Source organism: Cucurbita moschata, unplaced genomic scaffold, assembly GCF_002738365.1.
Source record: "Cucurbita moschata cultivar Rifu unplaced genomic scaffold, Cmos_1.0 Cmo_Scf00021, whole genome shotgun sequence".
Taxonomy (NCBI): Eukaryota; Viridiplantae; Streptophyta; class Magnoliopsida; order Cucurbitales; family Cucurbitaceae; genus Cucurbita; species Cucurbita moschata.
In genome coordinates this window covers 2,013,422-2,035,358 of record NW_019268537.1, presented here as the reverse complement: position 1 = coordinate 2,035,358, position 21,937 = coordinate 2,013,422, and the positions used below count along the sequence as shown (strand labels likewise).

Here is a 21,937-nt window from a genome sequence, read left to right as displayed (position 1 = left end):
AACTTAAAAAACCCAACTAAATCTTTTTTAGCAACTTCAAACCTACCACTTCTAAATAAAAAAATTCAAAAAACATCTTTACCGTTAATATCATGTTTTAAAAATACTCATGAACTTTCAAAAATAACATTAAAAAGTTTGGAGATTATCTGTGATTTGACAGTTTTTTGTTTATATATCGATAATAAAAAAAAAACTTGTTCTAGAGGCAAAGGATGATAATGCTAATTTATGAGTATTTTTAAACTTAATATTAACCATAAAAATATTTTTTTAATATATATTTTTTAAATCGAAAGATATTATGAAATTTTTTAAGTTCGCTAAATCTTGATTTATTTAATCATTAATTATTAGGGCCTCCCAAACACATGAATTCTCTATAAATAGAAAATTATAATTATTAGGGCCTCCCAAACACATGAATTCTCTATAAATAGAAAATTAAGGGCTTGTTATTCAACAGTATAATTATTTTATTTATAAATTATCTAGATTAATCAGAATTTTTTTTTTTTAATTCTTTTCATTCATTACAAAATCGAATTAGACTTGATATATTATTTCGATATGATAAATTAGTTCAATATTATCATTAATATAGGTTGCCCGGGACTCGAACCCGGAACTAGTCGGATGGAGTAGATAACTCACTTTTTAAAAATTAAGTAAAAAAAATCCCTCCCCAAGGAATTGAGTAATAAAATTTTGAAAATTTACCAGTATCTTCTGGATAAAATATTTTAGGGACATTTTATTATTTTAGCTAATTTTGTTATATATATATAATAATTATGGGATGATAATCCAGTAATTATTAAAATATATAATTAATTACGTCCTATGTAACAAAACTGCATTGTCTAAGTTACTGTAATCTGGAAAAGGATATATTCATTTATTATTAAATATATTCGTTTATTATTAATAATTAAAAATGTATATATTTTTTTTAATGATTGTAGATTTAAAATTGAGACCTCTAAAAATTAACGAAAATTTTTAAACTATCAAAATATGCTCGTGTCAATTTGTTTGATATTTCGTGCATTTCAGTTTATTAAGGGACGTCTTTTTTAAAAATCAACAATAAACTAATTTTGATAACAAATGTAAGATTTATTTAAAGAATATGAAGCCCAATAAAATTGAATCAAAATGATACATAAACACACAAATATTCAATGACTAGGTTGCAAATTTATTTTTTACAAATATATTTTGAATTTACTTTTATTTTGGAGAAAACTTAATCTATAATTTCCCTAACATATACTTTGTAATAAATACATTAGAAATAACTTATATAAAAGAACGTTTTTTACTATAAAGATAATATAAATTATAAGTTTTAAATTTAATCATTAATTTTTAATTTTCACCCTTATGTCTTATATGTCATAAACTTTGAAAACCTGCCAAATTTAAACGTTTATTGAACATTAAATTAAAATTTCATAACCATTAAATAAAATTTTAAGATTGTAGTGTGGGTAGATCTACGTCACATCAAAAAAAATTTAAATTTGTAATTGAGGTTGATATATATATATACTTATTTTAATCTATTTAATCTTAACTATTATTACTTTTTTTAAAATGATTAATCCGTGCTTTACTTTCTAATTTTAAAATGTTCATTTTAATTTATATATTTTAAATTTAAAATCAAAATAAATGTTTTAAAAGTATAAGTACCAAAATAAAAGAGTACCCTCGTAAAACTTTAGAATTCAATACCACTTTATTCTATTTATTGAAAATTAATAAATAAAATAATATAAAGATCAAAATTATTTTTTAAAAATTAAACATTAAATAGTTTTTTTTTTTTTAAAAATTCAGAACTCCAAAGTTTTTTAAAAAACTAAATATAAATAATTTATTTTACTACTTTCAACATAAATGCATCTATTTTAATTGAACTTTTTTTATAGAGAAAAAATAAAATAAAAAATAAATAACGAAGAAAACCTAAAACTATACCCAAAATACAAATAATTGAAAAAAATAAAATAAGTCATAAGAATTATATATAATAAACCTAAATAATCGAATTTTTTAATTAAAAAAAAAAGAATTCAGAATAAAAGAAAATCGAAAACATTTATAATTAGATGAAAAATAATACAAAATTAAAAAAAAAAACAAAACGTACAAATAATAATAAATAAACAAAACAAAAGATGTTTTTATATGGGTTTAGGGTTGCATAAAAAATCTATATATATTTTTTTTCCGATTGAAAAAGACTTTTGTCACGCAAAACTTTAAAATACTCCCCGAAGCCCCAAAAGTGAATTTATAAAATGGTTGGCTCTTTTTTGGATCCAAAACCTTGAAAACAAAGGCCCTCAAATCACAAAATTACCAAAAATGACGAACTAGAAGAGAAACCAAACAGATTCCTAGAGATCCACCAAGAAAAACAAGCCCAACTGCACCGCCAATCGTACTCATCACCTCCAAGCACCCTGAAATTAGGGCAAAATTCTTCACAACCTTGCGATCCAACTTCGCGTCCCTCGTCGACCGATACCTCCATCCATTATCGATTTCGACTCCACCAAGCCGTTTCGGAAGCGGAATCCGCCGCTCTTTCTTCCTCAAATCCTCCATTCTCGCTTTCAACACCGTCAAGTTCGCTTCCACGATGTCCTTCTGGTTCGCTGCAGAACACACAAACAGATTGCGTTTAAGAACCAAAAGAGAAGATCGCCGATATTACACAGACAAATAACGGCCAGGACCTTCATCGCCGACGCCACCATGGCATCTCGGAGCTCTACGGTGGTCTGATGGCCTTCGCCGCCATGGAGACGGAGCGTAGAACGGAACGACGAGAGACGTGCAGAAGCCATTTTGCACCATGCTGTGTGTGTGTGTGTGTGAAAGACGATTTTATTCAAACATAAACCTTCTATTTATAATACTTGTGTGCTGTGACGACAATGATCAACCGCGGGACAAATAAAAGCACGATTAAATCCAAAAAAGAAAACCCTAGCAATGCGCGGTAAAAATAAAATAAAATAATTAATTTTAATAATTTAAGTTTTTTAAAACTAAAATACACACTAAGCGAAAATGTAACTAATTTTGAATTAATATTTCCAATTTATAAAAATTAATTAATAATTGATCTCCAAATAATATTAATTAGGATTAATAGAACCCTAAATTTTCTATATACGACGTGTAAATTAGTAGATTATATATATAAATATATATACTTATACAACTTGTAATTTAACCAAAAATATCTTTACAAATTTCAAATTCTCAATATATGTTTACAATATTTCGTTAAAATACAATATATTTATTTTTAATATTATAAAAAGATAAAAAAAAATTTAATTTCAATCAATCTCATGAATGCTTTTATCTCTCGAATAAAAATTATAATTTTATATGCACATGTAAGCTCCTACATGATCTAAATTTCGACCTACCTGAAAATAGAGGGTTGGGGTTAAAGTTATTAACTCAGTTTGGGTTGGTCCAAAAAAATATCTCAATCCAATCGAATCCGACCTATGTACACTCCTAATAGTGGTCGAGGTTCAACATGTTTCATTAAAATAGCGAACTCTATTGATAACTATGTATCAATTATATAATAGTAAATTCATTCCTAAGTTATATACTATATACTATGAGAGCGGATCATACTCGAAATATTTACCTTAAAGTAAAGAAGAAATGTAAAAAATACGGCTAGCGGCGGGCTAATGCGGGTTGGTAGCTCTCTTCCTCCATGATTGAATGTTGAAAGGTGATTTGTGGGGGCAAAATTAAGTATTAGGGGTGTCATATAAAGGTATTAAAAAATAAATGGGAGATTACCCACATCCATGTTGAGCTAAACAAGTGTCACTCTCTCAGTTTAGGGTTCAATATTTTATTTTTATGGGTTTAAACCAATGTGGGATGGATCAGCCAACAGCCCCATGACATGATTTCCAATACGCACATGGACATGTTTAACTTTATTTCAACGCTCTGCTTTGAGTCAGATTTTTAGAACTTTATCTGTTTAAACTAGTTTAGATATATATCTTCAACGAAAGAAGTAAAATCTTGAAGCTCGTACATCTGAATAGAAACTAAAAATTCAAAATCCGATCATCATATCAAAATTAAATTACAATTTACGAACTCAGTAAAATTAAATGGTTAAAAAAAAGTAAATAAATATTGTGGTAGGTTGAGAAAATGGATGAAAGGAGGAGAGAATCTTATCACTCATATTAAAAAAAGAGGGGAAATTAGAAAAGGGGCAAAAGTCCAAATAATTAAAAGTAGAGGGGGCAGAAGAAATGGTATTTTATAGGCCAATATTTCACTTTTTTTTCCAAAGTTTACAAGATTTTGGGGCACAACAGAACAAGTACAAAGTGCACACTATTTTAAAGTTGGGTTGGTAAAAAGTGTACATAATGAATGGATACACTCATGGGCATAATAATTTTCTTAAAATATCATTATCATCCTCTACTTTTCATATATTACATAATGAACTAACATTGGAGGCTTGTATGTGAGTGGCTAGGGGTTTGCCCAAATTTATCACTAGCAGATATTGTCTTCTTTCGATTTTCTCTTATGCACTACCCCCAACATTTTTAAAATGTGTTTGCGAGAGAGATTTTGTACAAAACTTTTCAATTGATATAAAACTTTTCATATGCTTACATTATTTTATACAAAATTTGTATGTTTTATAATGGGCCAACATAAAACTTCCGTGTAATTGAATAATTGAGCTAAGAACCGTATGGGCCAAAATATATATTGTTTTTCTGTTCGAGTGAAAATTTGTATTGGTTGGTTAATATGGCAAATCCATTGGGCTTGGCATTTTCGAATCCCACATCGGAAACGTGCTTGGGCAACTCATGAAATCGGGCTATAAAAGGGAAGCAGAGTTAGTTGTTCAAACCATCTTTGCGCTTGGGGCAATGACGCAGCTAGTGAGGTTCTAACCGAGGCGCGTCAATTGCTGGTTGAAAACTATTTCCAAACCCCCTCGTAGGCCTGGGTTTGGCTCAGGCCTTCGAGAATTTCTGGAAGGGCTCCCTTGGGGGTAAATCTCTACCATTCTCAGTTTTAAATTTTCATTTAATATTCATTTGTTCTTCTATATTCATAAAAGAGCAAATTATATTATTTGAAGTAAAGCAACAGATAAAATAATATGATTATTTTTATTTTACTGAATTATTTTTAATATTTAATGGCCTACCTAGCATTATCTCTAGCCTTGAACTGTTGAAATGTTTACAAAAATTGGCTAAAGATGACTTGATGGACAAACATCAAGAATCTAGCTGAAAACAAAAATTTTCCAAAGGGCAAAATTAATTAGATTCTTAACAATCGAAATCACAACATTTCAGCTCTATACTAACACAACATTTCAATCCTATTAGCAAGCTCGATGAAGTAGTAATTGAACAAATTGTAAAGTAAAATAACATGAATTGTAAAGTAAAATAACATGAATCGAGAGTACCATGTAAGTTAAATTTGAAGCGTAAATGATTGGTTTGAATCTATATAACTTTAACGGAATTGAGAAGGAAATATAGATACCGAAAAAGATGTTCGGGCGGAGGGAATTGAGCTATGACTCAATGAAAATTGACATATATATTACACAAATGAGTGATCAAGCCAACTTGCCTGCAACTCTAGGATACTGAATAAAATGTATAATATTAAGTCTTAGGTAGGTGGTAATCACAAATTAAACTTAAGTTCATTATTATGTTCGGAATCCTCATCGTCCGTCAAGTTAATCCATAATATCGATTTTATTAAATAACAATACACAATGACGAAAGGACTCGAATTTCTCTAATTATTGTTAAATTAACTAAATACTAAATAAAATATTAACCGAATTATATACTTAAAAACGAAGGAAAGTTGGATGAGAGTACTTTAGAAGGAAAGGAAGTTATTAATTAGTTGGTTGAGATTAAAAATTAACAAAGTGGTTGGGATTAAGTATGTGATATTTAATTATAATATATGTTTTTTTTTGTTTTCAAATGAAATTGTATTTGCGTAGAAAATAAATAAATAAATAAATAAGTTGTATATATTTTAACCATAAATTATGAAGGGATAATTTCGAAAATCAAATTTAAATGTATTTTCAAATGAATTTTTATAACTATATATTTCGTTTATTTTTGTAAATTTATTTATATTTCGAAAATCTATCTGACTTTTAGACACTTTAAATGGTTATTAAATATTAAAACGGGCCGTAAAATAATAGAAATTAAATTGAAAAAAGAAAAAAAAACCAAACAGCAAAAAATTGAGACAGACCGGTACGGGACCATAAACCGTTCTAACCATTGCAAAATGGCGCCGATGAGATGACCATTCGCCCAGACGTAAAGCCCACGGTTTTCCCGCGCGTGTATTTTACTCGCCTCCCAACCCTTTCCCGACTGCCGGAGGTTTTTTTCACTGCCCTACCTCGCCTCCGGCAACTGCAGATTCGTCCTTTTTCTCTCAGATCCCTCTCTCTCTCTCTGTCTTCAATCTATCCACGAGTCCCGTCGTTCAATCAATTAGTTTCTCTTGGAATCGTACTCCTGTTTTGATTTTCAGTTGGATTCTATAAGGATTATATCTACTTTTGCGGTTGAACCATTTATTGCAGCTGGTGGTTCATTTCAATGTCTCGGACGCTTTTGGTTTTGATTGTGTGTCTGAGTGCGTTGCGATTGGGAGCTTCGTTGGGATCGCGTTCGATCCTTAGAGCGGTTGCTGATAAGAACGGGGATTCTGAAGATTATGCAGTTGATTTGAACACCACCAATTTCGATGCGGTTCTTAGGGATACTCCAGCTACCTTTGCGGTTGTTGAATTCTTTGCTCACTGGTTAGAAATTCTCTTCCTTATTCCACCTCTTAGTTTTATTTAAAGTATTGGCGATTTTCCTTTTAACTTGAGTCAATGGTGAAGAGTTCTGCTTCTTGGATGTTAACATGGCCGAGTTTTTAGTCAATGCTCAGTGAAATTTGTTGCGAAGTAACCGGAATTGCTTAATATGAACTTTATTGCGTTTTCGTCTCTGAATGTTCTTCGCTGGGATTGTGGATTATCGGGAAGTCCGTTAATTTCTTGCTTGGACCTGGCTTGTCACCTGGAGAGATTGAGTCGACTGTCCATGAATTCTTGACATATCAGAAAGAAAAAAAAAAAAAATTATTCCAATGAACTATTTGACCCTGATATATGACTCAGGATATGTCTTTTCTCCTCCTCCAGATAATCTAAATGGCAATTTAGAATGTTGAAGATCTATTATTCAATATAATCTCAACGCTTCTGTTCAAACACAATTCTGATATTTTCAAATTGTCGCTCTTATAGGTGCCCTGCTTGCAGAAACTATAAGGTCAGTTATCATTTTCATATGCTCAAATTGATGTTCAAGAGCTACAGCTACAAGTAATTTCATTGTGCTTTTTGGTTGAACATCAATCTGTAGCCCCATTATGAAAAAGTTGCTAGGCTTTTCAACGGACCCAATGCTGTGCACCCGGGAAAAGTGTTAATGACAAGAGTGGACTGTGCATTGAAGGTATAGTGATTCTGCAATATTGATCCCATAACTCTTAGGAAACTTTGAAGTATTTTCCACTTGCTTCTTTGATTTTATAAAATTTCATTTTTAGCTAGCTTGCACTGGTTCATTTTTGCTTTGAGGCATTGTCCGTTTGCACCTTGTAGTGGTTGCTTCTGTCTGCAATGTATTAGTGATATAGAATTTTAAGTTTGCTTGTTTGAGTTGTATCTCTACTCTTTTCTCTTGGCTTTTGCGTTCTTGCCCCTCTGGAACCAAATAACTCTTGTCGTATGGACGTTTTTCAATTATTATTCACGATAGTTTAGTTTATGGCTGCATTACTTTTTGATTTTCATATCCTTTTTCCATTCATGAAGTCTACTTTCTTTAAGTCCTACTACTGTTTTGGGCATTTTTTGACATTTCATTTACACTTTCTGTGAGAGTTCTTTTTAGTCGAAAGATCAAACGATGTGCCTTGTTCTTTCTCTGTTAGATTTTTTTTTTCAATATATTGTTATGCTAGCAACTGCACCAGACCTTTCCCTAACTTTCAAAAGAAGTCCTATTGTTTCTTTCCAGCCAGGCAACCTTAAAGGCCAAAGAAGACAACTGGTCTTAGCCTTCCCTTTTGACCACCAAGTCTAGTCAGTTTCCTGATGTAAAATGGCAGTGGTCATCATCACACAACTGCTTCATAAACGTAATCATATCATGCTTGTGACATTCTCTTATCTTATCAAATGCCCCAATTTTTAAAATATATCAAAAAGCCCTTATATTGTGTCAACCAATAATGATATGAATTACTGTGCAGTGTCCATCTTGGGATTCTCAAGAGTAAATGGTTCATATTACTACTTTTTGAGCATGCATGAATTTGAGATCTTGATGGATGGTGTCAGCTTATCCTTTGTGCGAAATGTTGGCTCCACTTTTGTGAATCTTGTGTTTATTTTGGTCATTGCAACTTACCCATTGCTGCATGAGGTCCAAGAAGAAAGATAGTTATGTCTTTGGCATATATATGCTGCCCCTCCTTGTTCGAGCTTTGAACACGTAAATCTGAAGGCATCTTGTTGACTAATCCTTGTCCTTCCCTTGTCTGCCAGTACAGATAAATACCAATCTCTGTGATAAATTTTCGGTGGGTCACTATCCTATGCTCTTTTGGGGTCCTCCTTCCAAATTTGTGTCTGGCAGTTGGGATCCTAAGCAAGAGAAAAGTGAAATACGTAATATCGATAATGGACGGACTGCAGAAAAGTTACTAAATTGGATAAATGAGCAAATAGGCAGGTAGGAGGTACTTCGATCACTTCCTAATTTGCACTATCAAGTTTTACTTAGCTGGAACAATCAATAAGCAGTTAACTGACTTTTCCAGCTCATTTGGCTTGGATGACAAAAAATTTGAAAATGAGCATCTGTCATCCAATATATCAGATCCAGGACAGGTTGGTTCAGGCATCATGATAAAACTTTGATTTGCATATATTATAGATGAAATCATTTTCATTGTGGTGTTAACAATATAAATGTTTCTGATGATGATAGATTGCTCGAGCAGTCTATGATGTTGAGGAGGCGACATCCACTGCCTTTGATATTATCTTGGAACACAAGGTATTAGTTTCTTTTATTCCATATATATAAATATCCAGCAATTAATGATCAGTAACTTTTTCATGCATGCTTTCAGATGATCAAGTCTGAAACTCGAGCTCCCCTTATAAAATTTCTTCAACTTCTGGTGGTTCATCATCCTTCTATGAGGTGAAAATACATTCTTTACACGCCCTGTCTTTGCTTAAGTGATATTTTCCTGTTTCATTGTCGAAATGTTACTTTTCTTAGGTGTCGAAAAGGTAGCGCAGAGATACTTGTAAACTTCGACGAGTTGAGCCCTGCAAATACGAAACAAGAAGAGGTTGCGGGTGCAGTTAAGAACTTTCAGATATGTGGAAAAGATGTTCCTCGTGGATATTGGGTGGGTACACAAATGATAAAATTTAACCTGACTACTTCTGGAATTATATGTTGCTTTCTTTGACATATCTTGTTGACCTACTACTTGGTATCTGCTGAATTGATATGATATGAATTATACGTATCAGTTTATAATGGAGACCTGAATAATTCTTCTCTCTGTACACTATTCCTTTGCTAACTGCATAGTTCCTAACAACAACACTCACCATCTTACCCTTGAGTACTTGCACGTGGCTGCTAATTTCCGATAATCGACAAAACTACTGGCTACCTGATCATTTGCTCCCTTCTTCCCTTGTATTATACACTCACACAATGACACCTATTATTCTAATTATCTTTTAACGTCATGTTTGCAGATTTTCTGCCGCGGCAGCAAGAACGATACGAGGGGGTTTAGGTAAGTTTTATCTTTGTGCTTTAATTTGATGTGCCAGATAGTACCCAATTGTTTGTTCCGATTGTGTGGAGTTTGGATGTCTTTAGAAATTCCTTTTACACTCGGTTCCTATTTGTGAGATCTCACATTGGTTGGAGAGGAGAACGAAACACCTTTTATAAGGGTGTGGAAACCTCGCCTTAGCAGACGCTTTTAAAAACCTCGAGGATAAGCCCCCCAAAGAGAACAGTATCCGCTAACAGTGGGCTTAGGGCATTACACTATTTCTAAATTTGGAGAAAAATACCAAGATAGTGTCTGTAAATTCTTCTTCGACACCCTGTGATTAGTTGCATCTCTTTCTGCAGTTGTGGTTTATGGGTTCTACTGCATTCACTTTCTGTGAGAATTGAGGACGGAGAAAGCCAGTTTGCATTCACAACTATATGCGATTTCGTCCATACCTTCTTTGTTTGCGAGGAATGTCGCCAGCACTTTTACGAAATGTGTTCGAGGTAAGCTTGGAGTAATTATTTGATATTTGATTTAATACCTTTTCCATTCAACTAAACCTTATGTTTTTCAGCATGTCTAGTCCTTTCAACAAAGCTCGTGACTTTGCCCTCTGGTTGTGGAGAACACACAACAAAGTCAATGAAAGATTATCGAAAGAAGAAGAAACCATGGGAACCGCAGATCCAAAATTTCCAAAGATGATCTGGCCTCCAATGCAACTTTGCGCGTCCTGCTATCGTTCTCGCAACAGCCAGAAGATCGAATGGGACGAGGATGAAGTACATACATTCTTGACCAACTATTATGGTAAAACACTCATCTCTCTATACAAAAGCAACAGTGCCCTTGGGAATGCTGGTGCCAAAGGAATTCTCGATGAGTCAACAACTTCGACAAATGTAGTCGCGGTGCCGGTGGGGGCTGCATTGGCGATTGCTCTAGCAAGCTGTGCGTTCGGAGTGCTCGCTTGTTACTGGCGCTCACAGCAGAAGAGTCGGAAGTATTACCACCAACGATACTCTTTAAAGAAATATGATTATTAGGAGAGGGTAATTGGCTCTTTCAAAAAGACTTAAAAAAGCATAATCAGGGAAAGAAACTAAAACTGGAAGACACCAAAAGAGAGTCCATTAATAATGTCTGTCTGTGTCATCTTATAACTCATCTTCCTTGCTTACATTTTCAGGCCAAGGAGAAGCTCGGACATAAGGTTCAACACACAGTGACCGTACAGGTTTGTATCATGAACTTATTTTTGAAGACAAATCGAGCTAAATTTGCCATTTCTTTTACTTGATCTTCGCTTAAGCTCGACCGTTCCAGAGAAAAAGAAGAGAAAAAACGAGAAACTTTTGTAATCTAGCTTATTGTAGGACTGAAAAGATTGTTATGATTGTTTTCGACAAGAACATAGGCATCCTTTTGGGAATGGGACCTTGTATAATTCATCATAATCTTTGATAATTAAGAAATCTTAGCAAATTTCTATATATATAATAGTTTTCTAATGGGCCGTTTGGGCCAGTCACGCTTGCAACGTTTTGGGCCGGAAACGAGCCCAAAGTGGAAATGACCCAGGCAGGGGTATTTTCGTCCCGGACGAACTTTCTAACGACCGATTTCAACGAATTGACATCCGCGAATCCATACTCGCCACGTGTCGAGCCTTTCGCGCCAAAATAAAACCGTTCCAAGTCCTTCTGTTTCGTATTCTAAGTTCAACAAATTCCGAAGCTTAGACAGTCTCCGTCAATGGCTTCCCCACTCCTCGTCTCTCTCATCCTTTTTTCTCTCTTCTCTCTCTCTTCCCCTTTACCCTCTGTAACTGTTCTCAACGCTGCCGAAATCTTGTCCGACAATGGCTTTGTCTCAATGGCTCTTACGCTTGAGCTTATAGCCGAATCTTTGCTCTCACAGACAAATTCAATGACGATCTTCACACCTTCGGACACTGCTTTCGTTCAATCGGGTCAGCCTTCTCTCTCTCTCCTTCAATTCCACTTCTCGCCGCTCTACTCATCTCCTGAAAGCCTCAAATCGCTTGCGTTGGGCACCAAGATTCCTACGATGTTGGCTGGTCGATCGCTTACGGTAACCTCTTCCCGATCTGATTCTAAAGTTTCTTTAAACGGAGTAAAGATTAGTAACTCGCCGTTATACGATGACGGTTCGCTTGCTGTTTTCGGTATCGAGAAGTTTTTTAACCTAATATTCCAAGTTCCACCGCTTACTCCAAGTCCGAGTGCGAAATTTCGGTGTGGTCCATTGACGTTTAAGAATCCGTTTAGTGAAGCGATAAAAACTCTACGGTCTAATGGATATTCTTCAATGGCATTATTTCTTGAATCTCAGATTATAGGGTTTAATAATGGTCAATCCATGATGACCATCTTTGCTCCTTCCGATGATGCATTGGCTACTCGCATTGATAACTTTACCGATTACCCATCTCTATATTTTCGTCAGATTTTACCGTGCAGGATCTTGTGGAATGATTTAGCGAATCTTGAGGAAGGCACAGAGTTATCTACATATTCGGAGGGATACGAACTTTATATAGCGAAATCAAGCGGCATGTTGAGGATCAATGGAGTTGCAGTCTTCTACCCTAACATGTATTTGAACGAGTGGCTAGTGATCCATGGCCTTCTTGATGTTTTTTCTGCGGCAGAGAGAATCTCAGCAGAGGAATCAGATTCAGAAATGCATGGGATGGCAATGGATCACTGGTAAGTTCTGAAGCCAACAAAATCTTTTGCTTCCATTCACAACTTGTAAATTTCAAGAACATTTCTGGTCTTCTTCTGTATCTGAGCTGCAATATGAAAGTTGTTGATTTTGCTACAAAGTTTCAGATAATCAAGAACTGGGTTCAATGTAGATCTCTTGATAGTGTTATAAGAGTTGAAGAACTTTAAAAACTTGATATGGATTAATGTGTTGAAATGTACAAGAAAATTGAGGCCCCAACTCAATCTAAGGCATGTAGAAGATAAATGGATCAAACGTTTGTTTGATTATGTACCAGAGGTGATGATATCTATAATGGAACACAAAATGGTGCTTTGCCCCATCTTGGTTTCATCCCCTTGAAAGGGGGTATTATATACTCTTTACATAAGTACATAGCTCTACCTATTATTTTCTCTCTCTACTTCTCTAAACTGCACCTCTGATGCTTGATGTGGTGAGTTCGTCGTTTCGACTGGGATTGTTTATGTTTTGGGTACCGTTTCTTCGGCGTTGTATAGAAAAGGATAGCTTCGCAGACACATCCCCCATTTGGGGGTGGTTTGCATATAGTATCCATAGTAATAGACAGAGCAATGTTCCTACTGAAGTCATTGCAAGTCCAATATTCACAATCTTGAGATGTTGGTGTAGATAAGGACAGTAACCTGTGGTGATGTTGTGAAACGTTTCCCTTACAAAATTGCAATTTTGGAGGCTTAGCAAAGGGGGAGTGTAATGCTGAAGTGCATAACTCTCGTTCACTGCTGCCACCATTTGGGAATAGATGTCTGGTGTCACTCTCCCGACGCTCGTGCACTTACCGGGTTCTGATACTTGACACACGAACTTCTGCCAGACCTGCATTTGTAATCGAATCACTGGTCATTGTCATATCAGACACGGGTTATTACACACTGATGATTAGCAGCTGAGTTAGGCACCATAATCACCTATATGTCGGGAACCCAAGTTAAAATGCAACCAGAATACACAAAATGGATCTTACAGTTGATGCATTTCCAATAGTCACGTCGTTGTCACCGCATCTCGTTTCTTCCAATTGAGAGTTATATGGGTAACAGAGAGCTGGCATTGGAGGTCCAGATTGGTTGTGGTCGTTGGGAGAACCCGGGGACGGATTTGCATTGGCGAAGTTGTAGATGAACTGATTGGCGACGCTCACAATGTCATTGACAATCTTTTTGCTTTGGATCAGTGTCTGGTTTGTGGTTTTAGGGTCAACACATGGGAGGATGTTGCTAAGAGCTGTTTCTGCCTGTGGATTATCCACCCATTCTTCCATTGCCATACATGTATCAGAAACAGAACTGAGAAAGAACAAAAACAGAGAAGAAAATAGACAATAATGAACTCAGTCTACGTTTTTAATTTCAAAGAAACGAAGTAGCCGAACTGTAAACGAACGAACCAACTTACTTGTCGAGAATTACAAATAATCCACAAAGAACAAATGTAATTGTCACAAGTAGCCAACCACTGATCATTAAACTGCAAAATACGACGACATACTGTTATTCTACAAACATATAGATCAAACCGAAAAGTAAAATAACTATTTCGACGAACAACTTACATATAGACTACATGTCGATATCCAAAGAGGGACAGGACTGCAACAACAATTCTAGCCAGTCAGTAAAAAAGTATGCACAAGTCAAGTAAACATGAAAACTATAACATTATTCGCGAGTTTGGGAATTACATACAAAGACCAACTAACGCCAGAAGAAGCATGACTACAGCAATGGTAATTAACGCCGAACGCCTGCACTAACGAGATTTATGTTAGCTTTTTGACATCATAGAAGAACATAAACTCGATTGAAAGGAAGGAGGAAGTTGAAGAGACATACATAGCAGCGAAATATTTTCTTATTTTATGAGAATTTATGCGCATCTTATCAGCCACTGTATCTGCAGCAGTATTTAAATCCACATTTAACTCATCGATGTCGTCCATTACATCAGATGGAAGGAACACCTGGGCCACGCTAATGGTCTTCGCAAGTGAGAGGTATTCTGTAACATTTTTAAGCGTGTCCACAATGTAGTCCGATTGGTTTACGACATACTTCAAAGTATCCAAACTTTCATGATAAAAATTATTCTGTCCAATACATAGAAGTATGCTCCCAATGCTGTGAAATAGAAAGATGAAAGCAATAATACAATCAGTAACATAAACACGATGAAAGCAATCACCAAGGCGTAAGTGTGAAGTATTACCTGGCGACACATGTGAAAACGACAAGTAATGCTAGGCAAATCCACTGTGAAGTCTTTGATTCTTCGCCTTTAAGGTTTAATTTCCAACCACAGAAACGATGAATAAGAAGAGCAATGCCGAAGGAAATGAACCAGAGGATGGAAAGAATGAAACCAGTGGCACCCGTAAATCCAACCGACTGCAGATACATTAGTATGCACAGAAATGAGTACTCAGTTTGAATAACATTAATCGTTTCGAATATCGTAAAAGGATACCAAATGCCAAGGAAGACTCAATAAGTGGAAGGACCTTATACTAAAACATGCCATCGCAGCAGACATGATGTGAAACCTTTTCAAGAGCTTCACACAGCATAATTAAAAGAACATCCTTAATTAAATTGTTAACAATACAATAAATTACAGAACATCAACTATAACCGCCCAATCTCACCGCTAAGCTGTTAGCCTCACAGTTTTAAAACACGTCTACTAGGAAGATGTTTCCACACCCTTATAAGAAATGTTTCGGTACCCTCTCCAACCGATGTGAGAACTCACAATCCACTCCCCTTAGGGGCCAACATCCTCACTGGCACACTACCCAATGACGGGCTCTGATACCATTTGTAACAGCTCAACCCCACCACTAGCAGATATTGTCAGCTTTGGCCCGTTACGTATCACCATCAGCTTCACAGTTTTAAAACACGTATGTTAGGGAGAGATTTCCATACCCTTATAAGAATTCTTCGTTCACTTCTACAACCGAGGTGAGAACTAACATCAACAATTAAAGTACGATCGACGTGACTAAAACTCCAGGATTATGATAGTTCATTTCCTAAAGAATCACTCTCTGTAGTCTTGTAAACTGGAAAGTGTATTGACTAAAATTCTACCACAAGTCTCCAAAGATTTTCTCGCCGCAAATGATATCTTGCTAGCATACATACACAAACAAATCACAAGAAATTGTCTAGAACAGCAGAATTTCAAGGCAAAATATATATAAAAAAGAACAAAATTAGTAAAATAAATTATGGTATAACAGAGCTTACAGCCCAGTAATTGGGATTGGCAATGTCCCAGCCACCTTCATACACCCTAAACCCATGACGAATATCTGGACGCTTCGTTCTATTTGCTGCCAATAGAAGAGGGCTTTGAGAATCGTTTTTTGAAGATCCTGAGGCCTTAGCAGTCTGCAATATCTGGTTCTCCCAAGGACCAAAGTTATTTTGCCCTGCAAATCCAACCCCAACTTAATAAACAAACGAACATACTTTGAGACAAATGCTCCATAGAACACACAAAAGATAAAGCAAAAACAGGGAATAAAGATTCAGCACAATGTGATCGCATAGAATACGCAAGAGAATTACAGATTACACAACATAAAACAGCGATCATTTCCCTCCGTCATATACATCAAAATAAGAAACAGAATCCATCAATCAAATTCACATAAAAAACAAAAAAATCACAACCAAATGAGAATGAATAAATAATAAACGATCGAATCCGGAAAGAATTTAGAAACGGTAGAGAAGGATGTCCAAACCTAAGATAAAATTCCCAGAATCTTCCCGCACAACATCATGAGGCAAAGCCAAAACCCAACTAAAAGTAGCAAAACCCACCAAAAACAAAAGCGAAGCAGGGAATCCCTTCATCGGCAAAGAATCCCGGTACAGAGACCGCAAAATACACAAAACTATCTCATTTGCCGATATCTTGAGGCATTAAGGCCTCAAAACTGACAAAAACGAAGGGCAGAGAAGGCCGATTCTAATCAGATAAAACGATTCCTTCAAGAGAAGTAATGGAGATTTATAGAACTCTGTGGAAAGAAAAAATAAAAATTAAAAAAAAAAAAAAAAAAACGAAAAGAGAGAAGGAAAGGGACTCACATGGTGGTGGGGCAGTGAATCGGTGATCATGGGAAACGAAAAAGGCGGGTATAAAAATTAATTAAACAAAATCAGGTATGCCAATTTTTAATTAATTAAAATTTTGTGTTCAATTCAATAAAATGCTGAATCTTCTGGTGCCTGATTGAATTAAGTAAGAAAGCATGGGCTAATCCCTAAATATTTATTTCCTTCTTTTATTCCATTTTGTCCCTTTCCACTTTTCCCTCCTTTTTCTTTTTTCTTCCAAGATTTTTTCCACACTATTTTGACACGTGTCCCCATTATGATTGTGAAGTTACCAAATTACCCTCCTAGTAATTATAAATTACGTTAAAAAAAAACTATTTTCTGTTTTATTTTAATTAATTTTAATCATTAGTTACTAAATTACCCTCATAATAATTATAAATTACGTTAACAAAAAAACTATTTTCTGTTTTATTTTAATCATTATATTTTTTAATAAATATTATTATTATTATTTAACCAATAAACTTCAAAAAATGACAAAATGGCGGCTTGGGAGGAATGGCGGAAAAAGGAGGCGGGCAGGTGAGTCGGGAAACCGAGTTTCCGAGTTAACGAGTTACGGACTCAGGACGGCTAAACGGAATTTGTGTGTGAACGGTGTTTTGGTTTCATCGGTTTCCGTGATAAGTCAAAAAATGGAAACTAATACATTATTAATTAATTAATTCAGTTAAATAATTAAAACATCTTAAAAAGTCAAAAACAGAATACATGGAGAAATGATCCTCTGCAACGCGATCTACGTTAACAGAACAGTACTTTCACCGTATAAACCCGCCAAATCAGATAAATCACTTTCTTTTTGCCACCGCGTGGGGCCCACTGAAATATCAATCATTCAGTTCCGGATGGGATCAGAAGGTGATGATATACGTGATGTGTGGTGTACGATGAAGTGGGCCCCACCAATGATGATCCAAATAAGTGTTATTATTATTATTATTGTTATAACCACAACATTTAAAATAATTATATTTTTTAAAAAAAATCCCTCAAATTTAATGAAAGCTTGCTACGTATCTATTAATTTTCTATAATTTTTATTAATTATTATATTTAAAATAAATCTTATTCACGTGTAAAATCTATACTTTAATGATTATTTAAAACAAATATATATATATATATATATATTTGAAAAAAAGAAATAAATTTAGTTGAAATGAAATCTAATATAGAAGGAATAAATGAAAATGTGGTGGGATGGATGTGGTTCGGGCACGTGACTGAGACAGTACACGGGGGGCCCACCTATGACCAACACGTCGCCACACACATACTACATGGATTGTGGGCCCACGGGAGCAACAGCACATGCGTCACACCTGATATATACTCCCATCACCGCATCTTATAAATAATAGAATAAATTATCTTAAATTTATGTCTCCTTAAATTCTTTTTTATGGTTAATTAAAATTAAGTTTAGGAATTAATTAAAAAATATATATATTTATTTATTGTCAAATTGAATTTCATTTTTATAATTACAAAATGTTGTTAAATACCCAAAAGGGCAAAAAAAAAAAAAAAAAAACTTAAAATTGAAGCTAAAGGGTTTATTTTTCTTGATTGCCAGGGTGGCAGTAGGGTTTTGTAGCTTAGCTTTATTTATTTAGTTTGTTTTAATTAACATTTATGCTCACTTTATTTGAGCTTGCATTAATTTGATTCATTACGTTTCACTTTATAATAAACCTTTCATTCTAACTAAATTATTTTACCTTTCTCATTCATTTAGGGTTTATGTACTCATTTATTTAAGGTCAGATATTCAAATCTTTATACCGTATTAGAGAGGTCCATTTAACTCGTGAGGCTATCGAGTAGGGAATGAAAGTGGGAGTTGAGAGAGATTTCTCCTCGTATTTGCTTTTATCCTATATACATCTCTGTATCGTATCATGCGAGAGCCTGCCCTGAACAAGATGGCTACTTTTGTATTGTAGACATCTCTAGTGGCGAATGAGGTAGCTGCTCTTGTCTCGTAGGCATCTCTATATCAAGCCACGTGGGAGCGTAAAAGGGGATTAGAAAGGGCAAATAAAATGGTTTCTTAGAGGGTAAGTAAAGGAAAAGAAGCAAAGTGGTTTGACTTGGGTGATGTGCAATGCCTTTTTATTATCTTATAATTTAAGCTACAAATATTTCCGTTTTAGAATTAAATATATTTTCTCTCTTAAAAAAATTAGAGAGAAAATATATGATTTGGTTGAAATGAGAGAGAATCTTATAATTTAATTATTATATTTTAATATTCAAATAAAGTATTTGTAGCAAAGGTCAAAGAATTCGTTGGATAAAGGAGAATTATGAACCCTTTTTTGATTATTTGTCAATATTTGATCAAAACTTTACAAATACATTTATTCATATATGTCATCAACGGGTTCTAAACTGTCGGGATTTTTTAATAACGTAGATATTGTTTTTCATCAATTCCATCAATGCAACATGAAGAATGTTACGACCGTTAAGACAATACTAGATTTACGGACGGAAAAAGACATATCCAATTATGATTGCATTCAATATGCAGCTCTAAAGTTGGTTGGTTGATTGATTAATATATGACCCTAAAATTATTATTATTTACTTAGTTCGATAATTTTTTTGAATTAGAAAATTTAACCATCTGATCTCTCGGTAAATAATATATATTTAAATTAATTGAGCTAGGTTGATGTTAGTTATTGGAATGGTCTTTTATCAACTAGTACAATAATGATTGTTTTGATATTATCATATTTTGGAGGGCATTAATAAAAAATAATCAAAAGAAAAAGGTCCATGGCCGAAAACACCATAAATTTAATGGGCATGGGCCAGGATGCAGTGACATTGGGCCTCAATACAGAAGAAAATGGGCCCATAGCTAATCTTGGTTCTCAGAGCTTATCATTCAGGCCCAACTTTGGGGCCCAATTGCACCTTAAAAGTATGCAGATTCCTCTGGTCTATCGGTTTTTTTTTTTCGTGTGAAAACCAGTTGAAAAAAAAAAAAGACAGAAATATTGGACGAATTAAAATATTTTTAATAAATCTCCTAAAATATTGGGGTTGATTTTCGTGCTTAGGTGCTATAAAATTAGTTCAACTATGCTCATATCGGTTCGGCTCAGCTCATGTTGGCTCATGTTGGTTTGAATGGTTTCATTATTAATTGGTTGAAAAATTTACCCATCTATAACATATAACCTTCGAAGAAAAAACTTAGGGAGGTTGTATCTCTGAAAATCGTCATTCTCATCCATGTCGATGATACTCCGAGTTCATCGAGTTCAAGTCCGAACATGTGTTCACCCCTACTCGAGTTCACGTTTCATGGCTATAAAAACGCACATACATGATTCAAATATGGTTGAAATGGATATCGAAACTTTCAAAGTGCTTTCACACGAACCTTAATTGATTTCGAACCAATAATGGTTCGTAATTTTGAATCTAACGAAAGTGACTCAAAACATAAAAACACAACAGGTTTAAGCCCTTTACAGATTCAAAACCAATTCAAAGTGACAGAAACTCAGCCAAACCTAATTCCTAATACTGTAAATAATTGGTTCTAAGGAACCAAGAACACTTCGTTAATGCTTTCAGAATCCATAAAACAAAAGGTTATAACAGAGGATACCCATTTGAGAAGCCATTAAAGATATCTCCAGCTTCCTTCCTGGTAATGGCTACTTGTTCTTGATGGTAATGCCAAGCTCTCCTGCAACGATCAATGTGGTGGCCATACCGATGAACATGCCATGCTCGACGACACCGGCAAGCCGCAAAATCTCATCGCTAGCAGCGTTCAAATCTCCAATATCTTCCTTGAAATACAAGTCCACAATGTAATTGCGATTATCAGTAACAAATGGTTGTCCATTTTCACCGGAGGTTCTGAGCTTTGCCACACAACCATGGGTTTCGAAGAGATTCTGCAGCCGCACGGCGGTGAAGTTCCAACAAAAGGGGACAATCTCCACCGGCAAGGCGAGCCCACTGCCTCCCAAATACTTAACCAATTTCGATTCATCAACAATCACGACGAACTTCTTGCAAGCACCCTCCACCATTTTCTCTCTCAAAAGAGAGCCGCCTCGGCCCTTGACAAGATTCAGATGGGGATCGACCTCATCGGCGCCGTCTATTGCGAGATCGAGAACAGGGTGAGAATCTAGGTCTGAAAGAGGGATTCCTAACGAGAGGGCTTGTTCGTGAGTTTTTTTGGAAGTGGGGATTCCTATGATGTTCTTGAGCTTACCTTGGCGTAATAGCTCGCCGATTCGATCGACGGCGTGTTTGGCGGTGGAGCCGGTGCCAAGGCCGAGAACCATGCCGGATTCGACATATTCGACGGCCTTGTACGCAGCGATCTTCTTCAATTCGTCTTGTGTTAAAATCCCCGATGACAATGGCGGTGCTAAAAGCCCAGATGGGGTAGAAGAAGGCACTACAATGGCGGTTTCCATGGCGGATTTCTCCGACACGATAAATCGTCGACAATACGGAGCAGGCATAACCCCAAATTCAAGGATTTCAAAATTTAATTAGAAAGAAAGGTAAGGGCACCGAAGAATCAAAAGGGGTTCCACATGGGCCTTACCAGATTCGTAAAAAATGAACAATTGTCTGTGAAAGAGCGGTGCAGGTCAGGCAAAGACCAGTTGCGTGAAAACGACAACGGCGGAGGAAAATTAAAGAAAATGGATGGATTTTTCTCGGTGATTTTCCGTTTGTTTCTCGGGAAAATGTGCAGGAATTAGGTCCATTTTAAAGGTGGACGATGTTGCGTTCCCGACGCCTCATATGTCCCTACATTCAAGATTTGTTAAAGATTTTAGCTTCCATCACCCATCAAATTTCATATTTGTTAAAACCATGGAATCTAACTCCAAATATATAATTTAATTCTTAGATACAATTATTTACCCCATTTTTTAACTTTTTAAGTTTTTGTGTGAATTTTTAAAAATTTAATAATGGGCTAAACACAACTTTAAAAATTTAATATTTTTTTCTACTGTTCTTTTTTTTTTTTTTTTTTTTTTTTT

The 21,937-nt window shown here is 35.1% G+C and overlaps 4 protein-coding genes and 1 non-coding gene across 6 annotated transcripts; 3 read left to right on the top strand and 2 right to left on the bottom strand.

Annotated features, from left to right (window-relative positions):
• The first annotated feature begins 4,946 nt into the window (after positions 1-4,946).
• LOC111458960 lies at positions 4,947-5,090 on the top strand. Its single transcript, XR_002713220.1, has one exon. It is a non-coding gene; the product is annotated as a U4 spliceosomal RNA (small nuclear RNA).
• Positions 5,091-6,322: 1,232 nt separating this feature from the next.
• On the top strand, positions 6,323-11,474 carry LOC111458757 (sulfhydryl oxidase 2-like). Of its 2 annotated transcripts, none has more exons than XM_023101557.1 (12): positions 6,323-6,907; positions 7,403-7,427; positions 7,521-7,613; positions 8,716-8,897; positions 8,986-9,055; positions 9,156-9,224; positions 9,301-9,374; positions 9,456-9,588; positions 9,950-9,990; positions 10,338-10,484; positions 10,556-11,033; positions 11,171-11,474. In XM_023101557.1, the coding sequence occupies exons 1-11, from the start codon at positions 6,702-6,704 to the stop codon at positions 11,025-11,027; spliced, it is 1,512 nt and encodes a 503-aa protein (XP_022957325.1). In that variant the 5' UTR covers positions 6,323-6,701; the 3' UTR covers positions 11,028-11,033; positions 11,171-11,474. The 2 variants fall into 2 exon arrangements, with proteins under 2 accessions (XP_022957325.1, XP_022957326.1); XM_023101558.1 differs by having other exon boundaries at positions 6,326-6,907; positions 10,556-10,984.
• A 117-nt stretch (positions 11,475-11,591) lies between these two features.
• Positions 11,592-12,899, top strand: LOC111458798 (putative fasciclin-like arabinogalactan protein 20). The gene has a single exon (XM_023101616.1). The coding sequence runs from the start codon at positions 11,737-11,739 to the stop codon at positions 12,715-12,717; it is 981 nt and encodes a 326-aa protein (XP_022957384.1). The 5' UTR covers positions 11,592-11,736; the 3' UTR covers positions 12,718-12,899.
• An 88-nt stretch (positions 12,900-12,987) lies between these two features.
• On the bottom strand, positions 12,988-16,785 carry LOC111458797. The gene is made up of 9 exons (XM_023101615.1): positions 16,511-16,785; positions 16,008-16,192; positions 14,965-15,143; positions 14,592-14,876; positions 14,445-14,503; positions 14,312-14,348; positions 14,155-14,226; positions 13,724-14,045; positions 12,988-13,575 (listed from the first exon to the last, which is right to left on the bottom strand). The coding sequence occupies exons 1-9, from the start codon at positions 16,620-16,622 to the stop codon at positions 13,144-13,146; spliced, it is 1,683 nt and encodes a 560-aa protein (XP_022957383.1). The 5' UTR covers positions 16,623-16,785; the 3' UTR covers positions 12,988-13,143.
• A 3,569-nt stretch (positions 16,786-20,354) lies between these two features.
• Positions 20,355-21,772, bottom strand: LOC111458827 (probable ribose-5-phosphate isomerase 2). The gene has a single exon (XM_023101650.1). The coding sequence runs from the start codon at positions 21,401-21,403 to the stop codon at positions 20,576-20,578; it is 828 nt and encodes a 275-aa protein (XP_022957418.1). The 5' UTR covers positions 21,404-21,772; the 3' UTR covers positions 20,355-20,575.
• Positions 21,773-21,937: the final 165 nt, after the last annotated feature.